Here is a 19,590-nt window from a genome sequence, read left to right on the forward strand (position 1 = left end):
GGTTGTGTGTCCACAATGTAACAACACTTATGAAAACACCTAAAGGTGGCAAAACTTCCCTTAGTGTTACACACTTGTAGAGCTCACTCTCACAAAACAAAGCAGCGCTTGGCAAAGGTTTGCTATTTCTAATTTGCCAGTGTCATTTCTGAATTCAACTTATTTATTATGTTCCAGGATATTAATTCAGATCGTAAAAAACTATTCAAAGTGGTTTTCAATGTCCCTATAACCAAAAAATTAAAATTCCAATCAGGGCACCTGGGTGGCTCAGTCAGTTAAGTGTCCAACTCTTGACTTCGGCTCAGGTCGTGATCTCAGTTTGTGGGACTGAGGGTGGCGTCAGGCCCTGAGCTGACAGCACAGGACTTGCTTAGGATTCTCTGTCGCTCTCTCTCTGTGCCTCTCCCCAGCTCGTGCACACTGTGCATGCTCTCTCTCTCCCAAAATAAATAAACTTTTAAAAAATAATAAAATAAAATAAAATTCCAATCAATTAGCACGTATAAAGTGCATTTTTAATGGGCACAAAACTATGGAAGATACGTGATCTCTAATCCTGCAACAAGGATCCTTTTTTAAAGAAAAGAAAACTTGCCAAGCCTTCCTTGAATCGTTGTTGAAAGTGAAAAGCATAGTTAGAGAAAACCATGATCTGGTGATCTCTGAGAATATCTTCTTGGGGGGAAATGACATATGGTAGAGCTGGTCCTGGAATCAATGCTTCTGTTCGAATCCTGGCTCGCCAACTACTGGCTGGAGGAAATCATGCAAGTGCTTTCGTGTGTCGGTGCCCTCAGTAGGGATACCGAGAGCAGAAAGCTCATAGATTTGAGTGTGAGCATTAAATCACCTAACACCACATCAGTTGTATGTAAGGCTCTGTAAATAAAAATCTCATCTTTTCCGCATTATTCAACACAGAGACTTGGGTTCTCAAATAAATACTTATGTTACTATTTGTCAGGGTCAAGAACTCTCTACTAAGACGTTAGCTCTACATGAAAGTTCTGCTGTGTGTGGTGGCATAATTGTCACCGTGGAGGATGGGTGTGAAAGTCCGGCTCTGTCAACTAGAATATCAATTTTCCTCCTCGACACAGGAAACAAAGCATACTATTTTTGCATTGGCCAATAATCTGAAACATTCACACTAATATAAACCCACTGGTCCAATATAGCCCCTAAGTTCTTCTTTCAGGCCATCAATCTTTTTGTACCCCTAGGACCTAACACACAACAGATACACAATTGTTGCAAGACCTCTAAAACATGAAGTAATTTGGTAGAAACTTAGCCAAAATCATTCATTCAGATTCTCCAAGGCAGATAAGATTATAACAACTCAATTCTCCAGAAAATACCTTTGCTGAGTTATCTTCTGATATACTCTACTCGTCTTTAAAGTTTTAGTAGGGGCACCTGGGTGGCGCAGTCGGTTAAGCGTCCGACTTCAGCCAGGTCACGATCTCGCGGTCCGGGAGTTCGAGCCCCGCGTCAGGCTCTGGGCTGATGGCTCAGAGCCTGGAGCCTGTTTCCGATTCTGTGTCTCCCTCTCTCTCTGCCCCTCCCGCATTCATGCTCTGTCTCTCTCTGTCCCAAAATAAATAAACGTTGAAAAAAAAAAATTAAAAAAAAAAATAATAAAGTTTTAGTAAATGAATTATCCATTTGAATAATATATTTTGTGCCTTCTGTAAACTATGGTTGCAGCTTAAGGTCTACCAAACCTAGTTTCAAAGATGCAAGTGACAAACTCCTTGTCACAGTTACAAAGCAAATTTCCTACATTTAAACAGAATATAAAAATAATCTAATATAGCATGCTTCCGTTTAATCATTTATTCTTTCATTCCTACCTACGTACCAATGGTCAATGCCAAGAATATAATTAGGCCCTTGCTAAGAACACAGTAAAACATAAAGAAAACGGATGGAAGCTTGAGCTTTGTTTTGTTTAAACCAAGTAACTGAATTCTAAGTTGTAATAAATACCGTACAGAGAACACATTGGAGATGGAGACAGAAAATAATAGATAAGAAAGAACTATCTAAAAATTTCACTTCTTGATCAGTTATAGAAATCCTTTTTTATTTTTTAATCTTACTTTAATTCCCTTCTAATTCACTGGTTCTCAAGCCAGAGTGCAGAGTAGAATCACCTGGGAAGCTTCTAAAAACTACAGATGCTTCTTCATCAAAATAAAAAGCTTCTGCACAGTGAAGGAAACAATAAGCAAAATTAAAAGGCAACTGACAGAATGGGAGAAGATACTTGCAAATGACGTTATCAGATAAAGAGTTAGTATCCAAAATTTATACAGAACTCACCAAACTCAACACCGCCCCCCCAAAAAAAATAATCCAGTGAAGAAATGGGCAAAAGACATGAATAGACACTTCTCCATAGAAGACATCCAGATGGCCAACCGACACATGAAAAAACGCTCAACATCACTCATCATCAGGGAAATACAAATCAAAACCACAACGAGATACTACCTCACACCTGTCAGAATGGCTAACATTAACAACTCAGGCAACAACAGATGCTGGCAAGGATGCGGAGAAAGAGGATCTCTTTTGCACTGCTGGTGGGAATGCAAACTGGTGCAGCCACTCTAGAAAACAGTATGGAGGTTCCTCAAAAAATTAAAAATAGAACTACCCTATGACCCAGCAATTGCACTACTAGGTATTTATCCAAGAGATACAGGTATGTGTTTTGAAGGGACACACGCACCCCGATGTTTATAGCAGCACCATCAACAATAGCCAAAGTATGAAAAGAGTCTAAATGTCCATCGATGGATGAATGGATAAGGAAGATGTGGGATACAAATACAATGGAGTATTACTCGGCAATCAAGAAGAATGAAGTCTTTCCCTTTGCAACTATGTGGATGGAACTAGAGGGTATTATGCTACGCGAAATTATTCAGAGAAAGACAAATATCATATGACTTCACTCATATGAGGACTTTAAGATATAAAACAGATGAACATAGGGAAGCAAAAATAACATAAACACAGGGAGGGGGACAAAACATAAGAGACTCTTAAATACAGAGAACAAACAGAGGGTTGCTAGAGGGGTTATGGGAGGGGGGATGGGCTAAATGGGTAAGAGGGATTAAGGAATCTACTCATGAACACACTGTTGCACTCTATGCTAACTTGGATGTAAATTATAAAAAATAAATAAATTATAGAAAAAAAAAAAACTATAGATGATTCTGGCCTCCCACCTCCCATCTCCCCCCACCCTCTCCACCCCCCACCAAACTCTGATTTAATGTGTAGCCAGGATAAGAACCACTTTAAGTCACATTAAATATTTTTGAAGGCAGGTAAAATATAAATCCTATATAAATTTAAAATTACATACAGGTTTGGCCTTATAAAAGCTTATAAAGATTTAAAGATTAAAAAATTTCTATAACTGTTATCCTGACATAGAAACTATATAAGTAAATTATTAGGGATTTCTAAACAATTTTAAGATAGTGTTCAGCTGGCTAGTTGAGAGAAACAAATTATCAGGTCTCAAAAATCAATCAGCACTACAGATAATCAAGTTCTTTACAAAAACAGACAAACCAGCTGTTAAGAACCTCCATTCTACCCAATTTATGGATAGATATTGAGCTTGCTCATGATTAAAATCACTTTCCTAATCTCTTTTAAGGCACTCTTTTTTTTTTTTTTTTTTTAAAGTAGGCTTCACACCCAGCCTGGAGTCCAGTGCTGGGCTCAAACTCATGACCTGAGATCAAGACCCGAGTTGAGATCAAGAGTCAGATGCTTAACCAACTGAGCCACCCAGATGCCCCAACAGAATTTTTTTTTTTAAGGCAATCTTGTTTGAATTTGGAATTTATGATTCCCAACTTTCTTTCTTGCTCTTCCTAAATTATCAGCTATAAAAGAAATTTTTAAAAACTCAATAAAATGACTCCTAACTTCAGGATTATTTTCCTGAAGTATAAAATATGAAACATTAATAAAAATGTCCTAGGAGAAGGTAACCTTAAGGTTATTTTTCAATGGAGAAAGCAAAGGGTCTCTGTTAACCTTTTATCACTTATGTAAAAAGCCTTATTAAACAATGACATCATTATTATTACTATTATTATTGCTTCTTGAGAGCCTTCCCAATCCTCTAATATATTCTAGAGTGTTCAAGTTATACTCCAACAGAAGGTCATCCACAAAATAATTCTTAAAGTATAAAACACTTTTATAGTGATACTACTATCACTTACAGAAATTTTTGAAGGTGGCGTTATATCCAAAGAGTAATCCATCTCCTGTGTGCTAAGAGCTCTGAGTGACAGTGAGCATTCTCCAATGGTTTTCTTCCTGGGTGTCTGGGTTTGAATCTTAAATACAAGCCTTACGGTTTGTAGACTTTGGAGTTTAATAGCAAATACAAAAGTTTCCATAAATTCAATACTCTAAAAAAAAATGCAGGAAAATAATATAAAATATATAAATAAAAGGACTGAAAAAGAGATGATATGGCAATACCAAAGAAATGAAAATAACATTTTGTAATCTAGGAAAGGAAGATCTAATTTTTTACAACAAAAAAATATCTTTCAGTGTAAATTAAGATGACAATGACCATGAGTTGTTTTTCCAGAATTTATCCTGGATACTGCCTTTCTTAATGTCACAAATTATCTATCTATCTATCTATCTATCTATCTATCTATCTATCTATCTAAAACATCCCAAATAAGATTTTTTATTTGTCACCATTAAATGTCTGAATTTTAAACAGATTCTTGGACTGGTGGTTCATATCCATCAGCTTGTTCAACTTTAGCACAACTTTAGCATCCCCAGTAGCTTTTCCAGAACCTTCACCATGAAGCTCCGTGAGCTTTCCCAATTCAAGCTTGGGCTTCTTCAGCATTTTTACTTTTCTAACAAAGACATCAGGGAGTGGATAAATAGGCTGACAAGCCTTCTCTATGTCTTTTCTGATGCTGTCTGGAATCAATTTATTGACCACTTGTTTCAAGTCACTTGTCTGCAACTCCTGGGTCATGATTTCCATCATCTTTTTCCGAATTTGGCAGGCCTGTTGGTACTGAGCATAAGAGGTCTTCCGAATCTGATTGTTGTGTTTTTTAGTAAAACTGACACAAAAGAGACGAAGCAAATACCCTTTGGTAGTCTTGACATCAACGTGAGCTTCAATCATCGGTCTGCCATTTTTTGACCATGGAGCACATTTTGTCCCAGGTAAGATCCCTGCCATGGAAATTAGTCAGGCAGTTTTTTCCCTGAACATCTTCAGTAATTAGCTTGAATTTCCTAAATGGAACTTCATCATTCTGCAGATCAGCAAGGCTCACTTCAAACACAGGACCCTTAAGGCCATCAGATGTGATTTTGCTTCCTTGAGTTCTCATGACTAGTGTTTTTCCAATATTTCTTATATTAAACATTGCTGGTGCTTTTACATCATACCAATCTTTCTTTGAAAATGGATCAACCACTTTCTTCTTGGCTCCCTTTTTGCCACCTTCCATAAGACACTTGTTCTTGCCTACCGCGATGGCGCTGCTCAGGGAGCCAAAAGGGCGGAAGTCACAAATTATCCTTTTAATTACTAAGGGATTCAGGTCAATATCAACACCAACTTTAGCAGAATATAGCTTTTCTCCTTTTTGAAAACTGGGTTTGTTTTCCATCTTTGGTTCTGGGGCCTCATTCCTGCTATCCACCGCAATTTTTCAACAGTAAGTGGTTCAAGAATCTCACATGTGCTCTCTCAGGAAGTACCCCAAATCTATCCATTCACATTAAGAGACCTAAATTATTTCTATTCTTTTTCTAATGTTCTTCCCACCTACCTTGGGATTTGATTTCTCTTTTAGTGATGTTTGCTCCACTCTCTCCAATCTGAAAATCAATCTCCTTAAAAAGTCCTATCTTCTCTCATTAGCATCCAGTCCAGGCAGCAAGTCAGTGTTTTTCATGCTCAGAATATTTTCCCAAATGTTCTTTTTGTTACTTTTAATATTTTGTTATTCTAACATCTTCTTGACACTAGACTGATTTTCGCTATACACTTTCTTCTTCCCATCTTTACTGCTTTCGTTTGAAAAGGAGTTTTGTTTTGTTTTTTTTCCTTTTGAAAAGACAAGATATCTGATCTGGGTAACTAAAATCAGTATCTTAGATACGGTGCCCAAATTTTCACTTTTATTGTAATTGCTTATGTCTGTATAATCAAAATTGTTTCTGAGAGCCTCCCAACCACCAGAGCTATCTTTTTCTCTCAGAGTCTCAACCACAGGACCACACCAACAATATAGTATACATAAAATGTTTAATTTTTAAATTGAGATGCAATGAGATTACACATGAAGTAATAAGTGTGTTGGCTGGCTTCACATTTTGCTATAATAGAGGTAAACAAGTTGATAAATAGTAATAAATCTTAAAAGTAAGATCCCATGCCAACTTTAATATAAGAACAATTTTTCCTAACTTTTCCTAAGTTAACTCACAGTTTCATTTGAAAATCAGAAAGTGAAATTGTTTAATTCAGGAAGGATTCATTTTGAGTGTCAGCATCATAACCAATTAAAATTTATTTCCATCTAGACTTTCTAAAAGGCATATTTTCAGTGTGAGATACTAATACATATAAACCAACTTTGATTACTGTCTTTTTACTTAAGAGCATTTTTCCATGTCCTTAAAAATTCTACCTAAAAATTTTCTACAGCTGCCCAGTATTCTATCACACAGTGTTATGGTTTAAATTTGGCCTCCAAAAAATATGCTGAAGTTCTAACCCCCAGTAACTCAGAATGTGACCTTATTTGGAAATAGGGTCTTTGAAGATGTAGCTAGTGACGTTAAGGTGAGGTCATCCAGGAGTAGGTGGACTGCCAATCTACTAGGACTAGAGTCCTCGTAAGAAGGCGGCCACATGAAGACACAGTGACAGAAGGAAAATGCCATGGGAAGATGGAAGCATGAAACAAAGTCAAGGAATGACTCAGACTGCTAACCATTACCGGGGGCTTGGAGAGTGGCATGGAACAGATTTTCCCTCACTGCTGAAGAAAAGAACCAACACTAATGACATCTTGATTTCAGACTTACTCTAAAACTGTGGGAGAGAAAATTCCGTTGCTCTAAGCCATCCAGTTTGTGGTACTTTGTTACAGCAACCAGAGGAAACTAATACACATGGTATATATACCATGAATTTTCTCAACCAATTCCCTATTAAGACATGTAGATAGTTTCCAACTTTTCCCCTATGAACAAAACTGCCAAGAATACTTTACACATTTTTTAGTTGCCTTTTAAACTCCTTCCATGGAACACATTCCAAGTAGAATTACTATGCAAAAGCACATAAATATTTCAAGGTTTCGATGTGTTTTGTCAAAATAATTTCCAGAAAGTTCTATATTCTAGAGTATTTATGAATTTTTTTCTTCATTTTAATAAGCAAAGAAAAAAAGAGAGAAAGCAATATGCAATTTAAATTCATATTTCTATAATTACTAGTGAGAGTAAATTTTTTCATGGTATTAGTCATTTGAGAAACCTTATTTTTAAATTATATGTACTTACAGAAAACACCGTTCATTTGCATGGAAAAACACTAACCTCTCAACATGTATCAGGAGACAAAAATGAAGATGTCTTTAAACTAATGTGAAATCTGAAATCTATAAAACCAAAGTCAGGATAAGTCTTCCAGTTATAATAGCTGGAAGTATTTAAAAGAAATTTATTGCAATCAAGCAATTATTTCACAAAGCCAAAGCGGGGTAGGAGGAGGGACGATAAAAATACAGACATTCATTTTCCTTTCATACAAGAAAAACAGTCTTCTTAGATATTGTTTATCTTGTACATACTTTAGTGATTAAGATTTTCTTTTTAGGGGTGCCTGGGTGGCTCAGTCAGTTAAGCATCCAACTCTAGATTTCAGCTCAGGTCATGATCATGCGGTTTGGGAATTCAAGTCCCACATCTGGCTCTGCGCTGGCAGTGTGGAGCAGCGTGGGATTCTCTCTCTCTCTCTCTCTCTCTCTCTCTCTCTCTCTCTCTCCCCCTCTCCAGCTCACTCTCTCACTCTCTCTCAAATTAAATAAACTTAAAAAAAAAAGAAAGATTTTCTTTTTAAATACATCTTAATATTGGGCACTGAAGTATCAAATATTTTTAAGGCTCAAAATTGTCTTTAAAAAGCAAGAGGTATATAATTTGCAATTTCCCCCCAAAAAACACTTTCTTATTCCAATTCTTTAAGTGGTTTATAGTGACAAATATGGAAAAAAAACCCATAAAAAGAAATTCAAACAAAAACAGCCACTTACATTAGAGCCTTCCTTTGCTGAAGATTTGAAATGCACTGGTTTGGGCAATGTTAGTATTCCTTTTATAGAAATAGTAGGAGTGTCTCCACAACTAGAAGGCCAACTTAAATCTTTGCACTAAAAAAATTAAAAGTACAGATTTTATAAAGGACTCTGACAATACAAATATTTGATGTATTTCTTGAGTTAATGACTTAAATACAAACTATAAAAGTAAACTAATCTACTGAGCTCTCATTTCATCTACATTGAAATAATTTGACATTTAATGTTCTAGACATCATATCAATCTCCTTCTTGAGGTTAAAACCATAATTCCATCATACCTACAGATTTATTTTCTTTAGTCTTTATTAAATACAGTTTTATGCAAAATGTTACAGAATCCTAAATTCCAAAGAAAGTATTGTCCCATTCCCCAGAGAGAGAAACAGTAGATGCTTATAGTGAAAATATTCAGTTTTGTAAGCAAAGTTGGTATTAACTAAGTTAACTCACCTGTAAAACTGTGATCCAGATCTGCTCTACTGAAGAATTATAAAACACTTTCACATTCAATCTCCCAAAATCTCTTTCATCTCCTGACAGAGTAATTGTATCTGAATTGTAAAAGGACAGGGGCATTTGAAATGTTATGCAATCCTTCTAATCCAATCATGCTTTGATACAATCCAATTTTTTTAATGTTTTTATTTATTATTGAGACAGAGAGAGGCAGAGCATGAGCAGGGGAAGGGCAGACAGAGAGGGAGACACAGAATCCGAAGTAAGCTCCAGGCTCCGAGCTATCAGCACAGAGCCCGACACAGGGCTCAAACTCACGGACTATGAGATCATGACCTGAGCTGAAGTCGGGTGCTCAACCGACTGAGCCACCCAGGCACCCCGATACAATCCAATTTTAAGAGTACAACTGAAAAATGGCAAAATTACTCTTTTAAGTTGCCACTTTAATAAGACAAAAATGACACATCAACGTTTTATAGCAGGGGAAGGCCTGCTGTAAAAAGTACCTGGCTTAAGAACTTAACCCAAGTATAGCGTGAGAGATTTAAGTTAAAACTAAGATAAACTTTCCCACAAAACAATGATATGGCTTTAATCCTATATGCTGCCGGAAGTTCCTTCACTAGTATACTTTATATCAAACAAACAAGAGGTGTGCAACTGCTATGCCTTTTTTAAAGATGCATTCATGCCCGAACACAAGAAGTGGGCCATCTAATCTGAGTATTCATATGCCGGTAACATGGATATAACCATCTAGAGTTGTCCTTTTTTACTTTACCAAATATATGTTCAAATTACGACTCGGTAGAATTCATTCCCCTCAGAATATAAAAAGAAGGTACTTTACTCCTTACCCAGGCTTCTGTTACTCCCCTGGGAGTTCTTCCTGGAAGAAGAGCTGCTAGGCACACTGGACAGGGAATCATGTCTCTACAGATAAAATTGGTCTCTAGTCAGATATCACACAGCAAAGTTCAAGGATCTGAAACTTATGCCCCAACTTCCCCACACCCCCAGCATCAAACTGCATGCTAACCATCAACAGTGTCACTGGTCAGATAGGAGAGAGGAAGAAAAGCTTTGTGTGTGTGTTAACAGGAAAGTCTTAAAGAGCTTACTAGATCATACATGGGGAAAGCCTTTGCTGTCTGGGGTTTGGTTTTACAATAAGGAGGAAGAGATCACCGTTTACGTTCATACTTGAAAGTACAAGTAAAAATAAGAATATATCTGGAAGTGCCCTGTTACTTAAAAACTTGCAAAGTAGTGGTTATGAAAGCACAGTCCCTCTGAACCACCAACATCAACATCATCCAGGAATTTGTTAGCAATACAAACTCCGGCCCCAGTGCAGGGCTACTCAAAAGCTCTGGGGGTGAGGCCTGCCAATCTGTATTTTAACGAGTTCTCCAACCAATTCTGATACACATTAAAAAGTTGATGCTATGAAGAATTAATTCTGTAAAATATTAACTCCACTGAGGATGCTAAGGATTATTTAGAATACACTTCCATTTGAATAAAATGTATGCATATACATTTACATGGAAAAAAAGCCCGCAAGTATATGCAACAATATTTTCATAGCGCTTTTATTCTCGGTTACAGGAATATAGGTGATTTGTCTTTTCACTTTGCTTAACTCTATCTTCCAATTTTTAATGATTACAATTTACTTATATTTTTAGAAGAAACTTTTTTAAACATCGAAAAGTTATTCCATTTAAAAAATAGGAGGATGCTGTGTTAATGTTAATTAGGCCCTATGTCTGAATAGAAATAGTATTTTTTATTTACTAGGTAGTTACGATCAACAAGGAAGGTTAAATCAATAAGCACTTTGAACCAGACTATTTTAAATTCCAACTGCCTTCAAGACTGCCTGAGTGTACACCAAGAGACGTAAGATTCGTTAAAAAGAAAATAAAAAAAACAAAAAAACTACTGCCTTTTACTATTCAGCTGAGAGCTTCCTGAAATAATATACATGGGAAATGCCAAGTGTTAACTCTTCAGATATTACCATAGATTTATCTACAAAAGATTTATACATGTTGTTTCTAATGTAATTCACACATTTCTGAGATTTTAGCTTGAACATAAATTATCGTATACATTTATATAAGTAATTCACCTGGATGAACCGCTGGGATGAACTTGTAAGATCAAACATAGACTTGCTTAGCCCAGGGGAACTGGGAAGTTTGTTGGTCCTTAAATCACAAACTACGAATGGACATGGAAAAATGTCTTTACATTAAAGAAGAAACATTGGAATTTTACTTATTCACCATGAACTAAATCTCTGTTTAGTTCTATCTATCATGAATATTAATGCAATCAATTTAAGAGATAATAGTCTTCTCGGGGCACCTGGGTGGCTCAGTCGGTTAGGCATCTGATTCTTGATTTTGGCTCAGGTCACAATCTCATAGTTCCTGAGATGGAGCCCCAAGTTGGGCTCTGCACTGACAGCACAGAGCCTGCTGGGATTCTCTCTCTCCCTCTCTCTCTGCCCCTCCCCCACGTGCGTGCACACACCCGCTCTCGCTCTCTCTCTCAAAATAAACATGAGAAAAAAAACAAAAAACCTCTTCTACCAGCAATAGCACTGCTAGGAATTTATCCAAGGGATACAGGAGTACTGATGCATAGGGGCACTTGTACCCCAATGTTCATAGCAGCACTCTCAACAATAGCCAAATTATGGAAAGAGCCTAAATGTCCATCAACTGATGAATGGATAAAGAAATTGTGGTATATATACACAATGGAATACTACGTGGCAATGAGAAAAAATGAAATATGGCCTTTTGTAGCAACGTGGATGGAACTGGAGAGTGTAATGCTAAGTGAAATAAGCCATACAGAGAAAGACAGATACCATATGGTTTCACTCTTATGTGGATCCTGAGAAACTTAGCAGGAACCCATGGGGGAGGGGAAGGAAAAAAAAAAAAAAAGAGGTTAGAGTGGGAGAGAGCCAAAGCATAAGAGACTGTTGAAAACTGAGAACAAACTGAGGGTTGATGGGGGGTGGGAGGGAGGGGAGGGTGGGTGATAGGTATTGAGGAGGGCACCTTTTGGGATGAGCACTGGGTGTTGTATGGAAACCAATTTGTCAATAAATTTCATATATATAAAAATAAATAAATAAATAAATAAATAAATAAAAACAAAAAAAACAAAAACAAAAACAAACAAACAAAAACCTCTTCTAATAAAATTTAAAACTTTTTACAATTATTTTACTTTTGTTCCAAACAGAAACCAATATAAATCAAACAATACATTTTCACATCCACATCAACTATCAAGCAGGAAATATTCATTCTTTTTGCTTCATTACTCAATTCTATATCCCATAGGAATGATATAAGAGAACGTAGGTCCTCTGTGCTAAATGCAATTCAACTATTTAATGAGTACTTATTACATTAAAAAAAAATACTGAATTCCATGTGCTCCTATATTTCTAGTCTATATTTCTAGCTTCTCTCCTAAATTAGGAGATTCTTAAAGAATGGAACTCTGTATATTGTGTATTCTAACACATTGCTGAAGTAAGTATCTAAATAAATACTTCTGCTTTGTTTTCAGTACCTCACCCTGAATTCAGTTGTTGAGGTAGCTATATATAACATTAAAATCTTGAAAAACAGGATTTTATGAATCATATATGTACATTTATACCAGTCTAAAATTGATACAGTCCTCAAATATTAAACTGAGAAAATTCTATAATCATTTAGGCACTTTGTTTTTTTTTAATTTTTTAACATTTATTTATTTTTGAGAGAGAGTGAGTGAGCAGGAGAGGGGCAGAGAGAGGGAGACACAGAATCTGAAGCAGGCTCCAGGCTCTGAGCTGTCAGCACAAAGACCGACGTGGGACTCGAACTCACAAACCATGAGATCATGACCTGAGCCGAAGTCAGATGCTTAACCGGCTGAGCCACCCAGGCACTCCTTATTTGGGCATTTTCTACTTTCTTTCTTTACATTTGTCATCTCATCATGAGTTTGTAAATTTATCATTTTCACTGAACAGAGCAGGAAAGAAAAAGCTAATAAATACCTGTTGTAGAACTTCTGAATAGGCAGATGATGTATAAAATACAGAAATAATCTGAAAATGAAACTTTTCAGAAAAGGACAAAGAAAATGAAACTTGGAACTCTCAATACACATAATTCATTAATCTTTCAATTTTTACATCAGATAGAATACCACAGAGAAGCCATAATGTTTTTCATATCACTTCTGAAGCCTTGCTTTTCTCTATCTTATTTTTTGTTCTTCATCATGAGAATCATCTCTTCCAGGGTCTTAGACTTTATTTGATTTCTACATTTGTTAAAGAGGAACACGAAAAGAAAAAACACAAAAAATTTTCATACCTGATCCATATAGTCTCGCTGCTTCTGAACGTGGAGGAAGGCGCCGGATCAAATCAGGTGAAATGTGCTGATACCTATAGCATGGGTTGTATACATCGTAGCTGGCTCCGTGCTGGGATGAACTGGAAAGTTCTACCTTTCGATCTCCAAAAGATGCTCTGGCAGATCCTGAAAGTAAGTGTTTCTACAGTTTTACCCTTTTCTTTTTTTTTTTTTAATTTTTTTTCAACGTTTTTATTTATTTTTGGGACAGAGAGAGACAGAGCATGAACGGGGGAGGGGCAGAGAGAGAGGGAGACACAGAATCGGAAACAGGCTCCAGGCTCCGAGCCATCAGCCCAGAGCCCGACGCGGGGCTCGAACTCCCAGACCGCGAGATCGTGACCTGGCTGAAGTCGGACGCTTAACCGACTGCGCCACCCAGGCGCCCCCAGTTTTACCCTTTTCTTGAAGTTATTAACTAACAGCTGGCGTACCCAATGCAAGAGGAAGAAAAAAAATTTCCTCAAGTAACACTAAATCACATGTGCTTGAGATATAAAATAGAAATCCGCACATGTTTATTTACTGTGCTCTGCATGGAGCATCCTGCCATGAAACCTGCTCTCAAGACAGTCTGGTAATTTCTCTCTTGTGCTGCGGCATTTCTCTTTGCCCTATACACAATCCTGTATTTTTTTTTTTTTTTTTAATTTTTTTTTTTTTCAACATTTATTTATTTTCGGGACAGAGAGAGACAGAGCATGAACAGGGGAGGGGCAGAGAGAGAGGGAGACACAGAATCGGAAACAGGCTCCAGGCTCTGAGCCATCAGCCCAGAGCCCGACGCGGGGCTCGAACTCACGGACCGCGAGATCGTGACCTGGCTGAAGTCGGACGCTTAACCGACTGCGCCACCCAGGCGCCCCTTCCTGTATTTTTTTAATCTGAGTTTCCCTTTTCTTTTCTTTTCTTTTTTTTTTTTTTTTACGGTTTGTTGATTTTTGAGAGACAGAGCGTGAGTGGGGGAGGGGCAGAGAGAGAGGGAAACACAGAATCCAAAGCAGGCTCCAGGCTCCCAGCTGTCAGCACAGAGCCTGACGCGGGGCTCGAACCCACGAACCGTGAAATCATGAGCTGAGCCTAAGTTGGACACTCGATCAGCTGAGCCATCCAGGCATCCCTGAGTTTCCTTTTATTTTTCTACTTGCATAAAGAACATCTTTCAAGTAAAAAGAAGATCGTTTTTTGATGAAGACACAAAACATTTATAAAAACTGACCACATGCTGAGATATGCAGAGCAATTCTTTGGAAGGGCAACAATCACAGAGTGTGCTCTCTAACCACGATATAATAAAGTTAGAAATCAACAAAAAGATTATTAGAAAATATTTACATGGAAACACAAAGGGCCTAGGATAACCAAACAAAAACAAACAAAAAAACGAAATCCACTTTAAGAAGTAAAACAAGATGGAAAGATCTGTGCTACTGAGTTTTAAGAACAGAACACTGGCACACAATAAAATAAGACTGAACAGAACAGAGGACCAGAAAGAGACACTTTTTTATGGACATTAGATTTACAATCAATGCAGCACTGGATAAGAATGCAAAAACAACAGTCTTTTCACTAAAAGGTGCTAACACAATTGGATATTGATACAGAAGAAAAAAACAACCTTATCCCAACTAAAAAAATTCATAAAATATTAATTGCATGTGGATTGCGGATCTAAATTAAATGCTAAAGGCAAACCAATAAAACATCTACATTTCAGTCAATTTATAAGAAAGTTTACACAGCCTTAGGGCAGGCAAGAACTTCTTAAATGCAACACAGCATTATTATAAAAAACATTTTTTTTTTAAATTTTTTTTTCAACGTTTTTATTTATTTTTGGGACAGAGAGAGACAGAGCATGAACGGGGGAGGGGCAGAGAGAGAGGGAGACACAGAATCAGAAACAGGCTCCAGGCTCCGAGCCATCCGCCCAGAGCCTGACGCGGGGCTCGAACTCACGGACCGCGAGATCGTGACCTGGCTGAAGTCGGACGCTTAACCGACTGCGCCACCCAGGCGCCCCTAAAAAACATTTTTTAATAAACTGGACTACATTAAAAATTGAAATTTTCCATTTTTTGAGACCATTGAAGAGAGTGAAATGGTCACCCATAGAGTGGGAAAAGTTATGTGCAACACATATAACCAACAAAGGGCTTATATCCAGAATGTATAAGGAACTCCCACAAATCAATAAGAAAAAGGCAAGCCCAAACAGAAATTGGCTGCAAGCCTCAAGCAGGCACTTCAGAAGCCATCCAAATAGCCAAAACCATGAGTGAGTGCTCGATTTCATTAGTCATGGGGTAGACACGCAAATGAAAACTCCAGTGAGATTCCACTACAAACTCACCAGCATGGGTTACAACTAAAAAGCCTGATAAAAGCAAGCGTTGACAAGATCGCACTCCTGCCGGAGGGAATATAAACGGAGGCAATCACTATGGAAAACAGTTTGGCAATTTCCACCAAGACTGAGGGAGACGTATGCCCTATGAAATGGCAGTGCCATTTGGGGACATACACACCACTGAAATGCCCGCACATGTGCACCAACAGACGAGTACAATAACGCTCAGAGGCATTATTATCCGTCATGGCCAAAAACTGGAAAAAACTCAAATGCCCATTAACAGTAAAATGAACAGTAGTCTATATAGACTACATAAAAAGACCTTTTGTATGCTATGCAGAAACACTATACCACGCCATTTATAATAAATGAAAATAAATGTATTTTCTGTACAGATACTAAAACTGAAGCTACTGACAACAATTTGAGTGAAGCTCACAAAAATAATGCTGAATGAGGGGCGCCTGGGTGGCGCAGTCGGTTAAGCGTCCGACTTCAGCCAGGTCACGATCTCGCGGTCCGTGAGTTCGAGCCCCGCGTCGGGCTCTGGGCTGTTGGCTCAGAGCCTGGAGCCTGTTTCCGATTCTGTGTCTCCCTCTCTCTCTGCCCCTCCCCCGTTCATGCTCTGTCTCTCTCTGTCCCAAAAATAAATAAACGTTGAAAAAAAAAATTTTAAAAAAATAATGCTGAATGAAAGGACCTATCATAAACAAAAGACTATATCTGGGTTGCTGCCAGTGCGTATTTGTTTACTCGAGTGGTGACCATACACGTGTCCTGCATTGGAGTAAATCACTGAGTTACATATTTCTGTTGTTCCTTTTTTCTACATGTGCATATTTCACAATTTAAAAAGGGTAAAACAATAGATCAAGTTCCTTTCAAAGTTAAGAATCACACTGGAAATAACACAGAGGCATAAAGTTTTTAAGAGTTTAAATTATTGCCATCTTTTCATTCTTTCTGTCCCATTTAAAATAGAACCCACAGTATAAACCAATATTTTCTGAATTGAGCTAAACAATAAAACAGGTGGCTTCACACTGAGTTCAGAAAAGAAAAATAAAATATGGGGTTATGAGGTGAGATCTTATCCTCACCCCAGTTCAAATAGCTATGTGTGCAATCCAAGCATAATACATAGGCAGAGGGGCGCCAAGAGGGGGTTCTGATGCCAGAGAGCTTTGTTAAGGAGCCTGTGCACCTTATAAGCTAACCCTTAAATCATTCAGCACACAAACACTGCTACAAGTCTGTTTATGGTAACAAGAATATGCTGTCAGGAGTAGTAGTACCAAAAATGAATGACTCACTACCTTTATGGGCTATACCTAAAAAAGAATATTCTGATTTCATTTTTCCTTTACAGAATTCCAATTTTCCTCTCAAACAGTATACAGTGATATTATTTTTAAAGCTCAAAAGGAATGTTTCTCAATTTACAGAACCACAGTGCTATAAATATAAAACTAAATTCAAAGAGACATTTACTTTACACCTCTCAAAAGCTCTATTTAAAATTTCAATATTTATTCAAAACACATTCTTTTAATGGATAGGTAGATATGAGATAGAGCAAGCGCAGTAAGATGTGAACGATGGGATCTCTGGGTTACAAAGCAGTAACCTATGGCTGTCATCAGACACATCAGTAAGTAAGAAATGAAACAAAACACATTTCGAATACTTGAAACATAATTTTAGTCATTACTGACAGTGCTCTGTCCTGTCTTCTTCTCAAAATTTCCTTGTCAACCCATCATTCACAGCCACATACACATACAACCTGCGCATGTCTGATTTCTATAATTAGGCACCAAGAATACTTTCTTGACTCTAATGATTTTCTCTCCAATATAATAAAAATCAGATGGCTTTACCACATCTTCATTGAGCCTATAATTTAAGTGTAAACCAATTTCCCACTCATTCAAACCAAAAAGCAATCTGTTTTCTAGTGATTTAATGAAAAGACAAAAGAAAAATTATCACATATTGCTAGGTAGGTATTTCTCATTTTTATTATGAAAATAATACATAAAATACCCTAAATGTTTTAAGAAGACAAAATTTATTAAACAAATTATGGGACATCTATAGATTTAATACTATGGGGCCATTAAAAAGCAATGAGTATGAAAACATGTTCACAATGTGTGATAGGAATAAAACAGATTACAAAACTGTTTGTATGGCTTAATCTCAATGCTGTTAACAAGCACAAGAAAAGGAGAAAGACCAATTATCAAGGTATCCTGTGACACAAAGCTTTTAAACACTGTTTGTGAGAGATACTACTGATATGTGTAAAACAAGGTGGTGGGCCAGGCACAGGGTTCCTCTTTCCTTGTTTCTCTAAAAGAAAAAAAGAAAGGATGGATGGATGGATGATGGATGGAAGGAAGGAAGGAAGGAAGGGAGGAAGGAAAAAATGAAGGAACGAAGGAAGGAAAAAAGATCACTCCTACCAAACCCAACTCTCCTATAGATAACAACAGTACACTGTAGACCAAAAACAAAATGAACAAAAACCCTGAAGGGACTGGACAGTGATCAAAAGCAGTGCAGATTCTGGAGAGCACTGACTCTTGGAAGAAAGGGAACAGGGCCGCCTGTTTTAATGACTATTAGCCTGAGGGCAAGCCAAAGTTGGTGCTGCACAGGGCGGATAAACTCCAACAGAAAAATCCACACTCTTTCTGGCCTGAAGAACCAGAGGGCGGAGTTCAGAGCAACCACAGCTGCTAGAAAGCAAGGTGGGAATCTTGGAAAGGAGAAAGCTCCAAATTCTGTGAATACAGTCTGCTCAAATATCTGGCTGATCCCCGAGCCACACATATATGGGACGGACCCCACCTAAGGATACATGGGGCGCCTGGGTGGCTCGGTCAGTTGAGCATCTGACTTTGGCTCAAGTCGTGATCTTGCATTCGTGGGTTCAAGCCCCACGTCGGGCTCTGTGCTGACAACTCAGAGCCTGGAGCCTGCTTCTGATTCTGTCTCCCTCTCTCTCTCTGCCCTTCCCCTGCTCATTCTGGCTCTGCCTCTCAAAAAATAAAATAAAACATTAAAAAACAAAAATTTAACAATTTAAGAAAAGATACAAAAACTAAGCTAAGAGCTGCCACCAAAGACCCAGAATTTGCAGCATGGTCTAAGTTAATCACCTGTTTAAAAAAAAAACCCTCTCAGAGTAACATGATTCTAAAGTGTCTACAACAAAACACCCCACATCCAGAATATAATCCAAAATTACTCCATACACAATGAAACATGAAAAGATGACCCACTTTCAAAAAAGAAAAGAAAACCACAGAATCCACACCTAAGTGACTCAGATGTTAGAATTAGCAAAGATGCTAGAGTCCAAAGACATAAGAGAAAATAAGCTCACAATAATGAAAAAAAAAGAAAATGAAATCACAGCAAAAGAATAGAATCTACAAAAAAAGAACTAAATGTAAATTCAACAACTGAAAAATATAATGTCTAAAATAAAAATTAACTGGATGAGCTTAACAGCTGCATGGAGATGACAGAGGAAAGAGTGAACTTGACAGTCAATAATACCCAATCTTGATAGAGGGGGAGAAAAGTTGAACAGCAAAAAAAAAAAAAAAAAGTCTCAGAGGCACATAAAACAATATAAAAAGGTCCAACATGTGTCTAATTGGAATCCCAAAATGAGAAGAGAAAAAGGATGGGAGGTGCCTGGGTGGCTCAGTCGGTTAAGCGTCCGACTTCAGCTCAGGTCGTGATCTCGCTGTCCGTGAGTTCAAGCCCCACATCGGGCTCTGTGCTGACAGCTCAGAGCCTGGAGCCTGATTCAGATTCTGTATCTCCCTCTCTCTGCCTGTCCTCTGCTCATGCTCTGTCTCTGTCTCTCAAAAATGGATAATGTCAAAAAATTTTTTTAAAA

At 37.6% G+C, this 19,590-nt stretch overlaps 2 protein-coding genes across 2 annotated transcripts in view; both read right to left on the bottom strand.

Annotated features, from left to right (window-relative positions):
• TC2N (tandem C2 domains, nuclear) overlaps positions 1 to 19,590 on the bottom strand; it is a 47,372-nt gene that overhangs the window by 10,716 nt on the left and 17,066 nt on the right. The window contains exons 4-9 of the mRNA XM_030319800.2: positions 13,274 to 13,441; positions 11,008 to 11,099; positions 9,728 to 9,803; positions 8,862 to 8,962; positions 8,364 to 8,480; positions 4,266 to 4,457 (exon numbers count right to left, since the gene is read on the bottom strand). Of these exons, the coding sequence (XP_030175660.1) occupies positions 4,266 to 4,457; positions 8,364 to 8,480; positions 8,862 to 8,962; positions 9,728 to 9,803; positions 11,008 to 11,099; positions 13,274 to 13,441 (746 nt within the window). The remainder of the gene's footprint in view (positions 1 to 4,265; positions 4,458 to 8,363; positions 8,481 to 8,861; positions 8,963 to 9,727; positions 9,804 to 11,007; positions 11,100 to 13,273; positions 13,442 to 19,590) is intronic.
• Positions 4,730 to 5,720, bottom strand: LOC115516792 (40S ribosomal protein S3a-like). The gene is given in 3 exon segments (XM_030319805.1): positions 4,730 to 4,838; positions 4,841 to 5,212; positions 5,214 to 5,720. Coding segments are annotated over 3 exon segments (924 nt in total). The 5' UTR covers positions 5,706 to 5,720; the 3' UTR covers positions 4,730 to 4,778.

This window comes from Lynx canadensis, chromosome B3 (assembly GCF_007474595.2).
Source record: "Lynx canadensis isolate LIC74 chromosome B3, mLynCan4.pri.v2, whole genome shotgun sequence".
NCBI lineage: Eukaryota > Metazoa > Chordata > Mammalia > Carnivora > Felidae > Lynx > Lynx canadensis.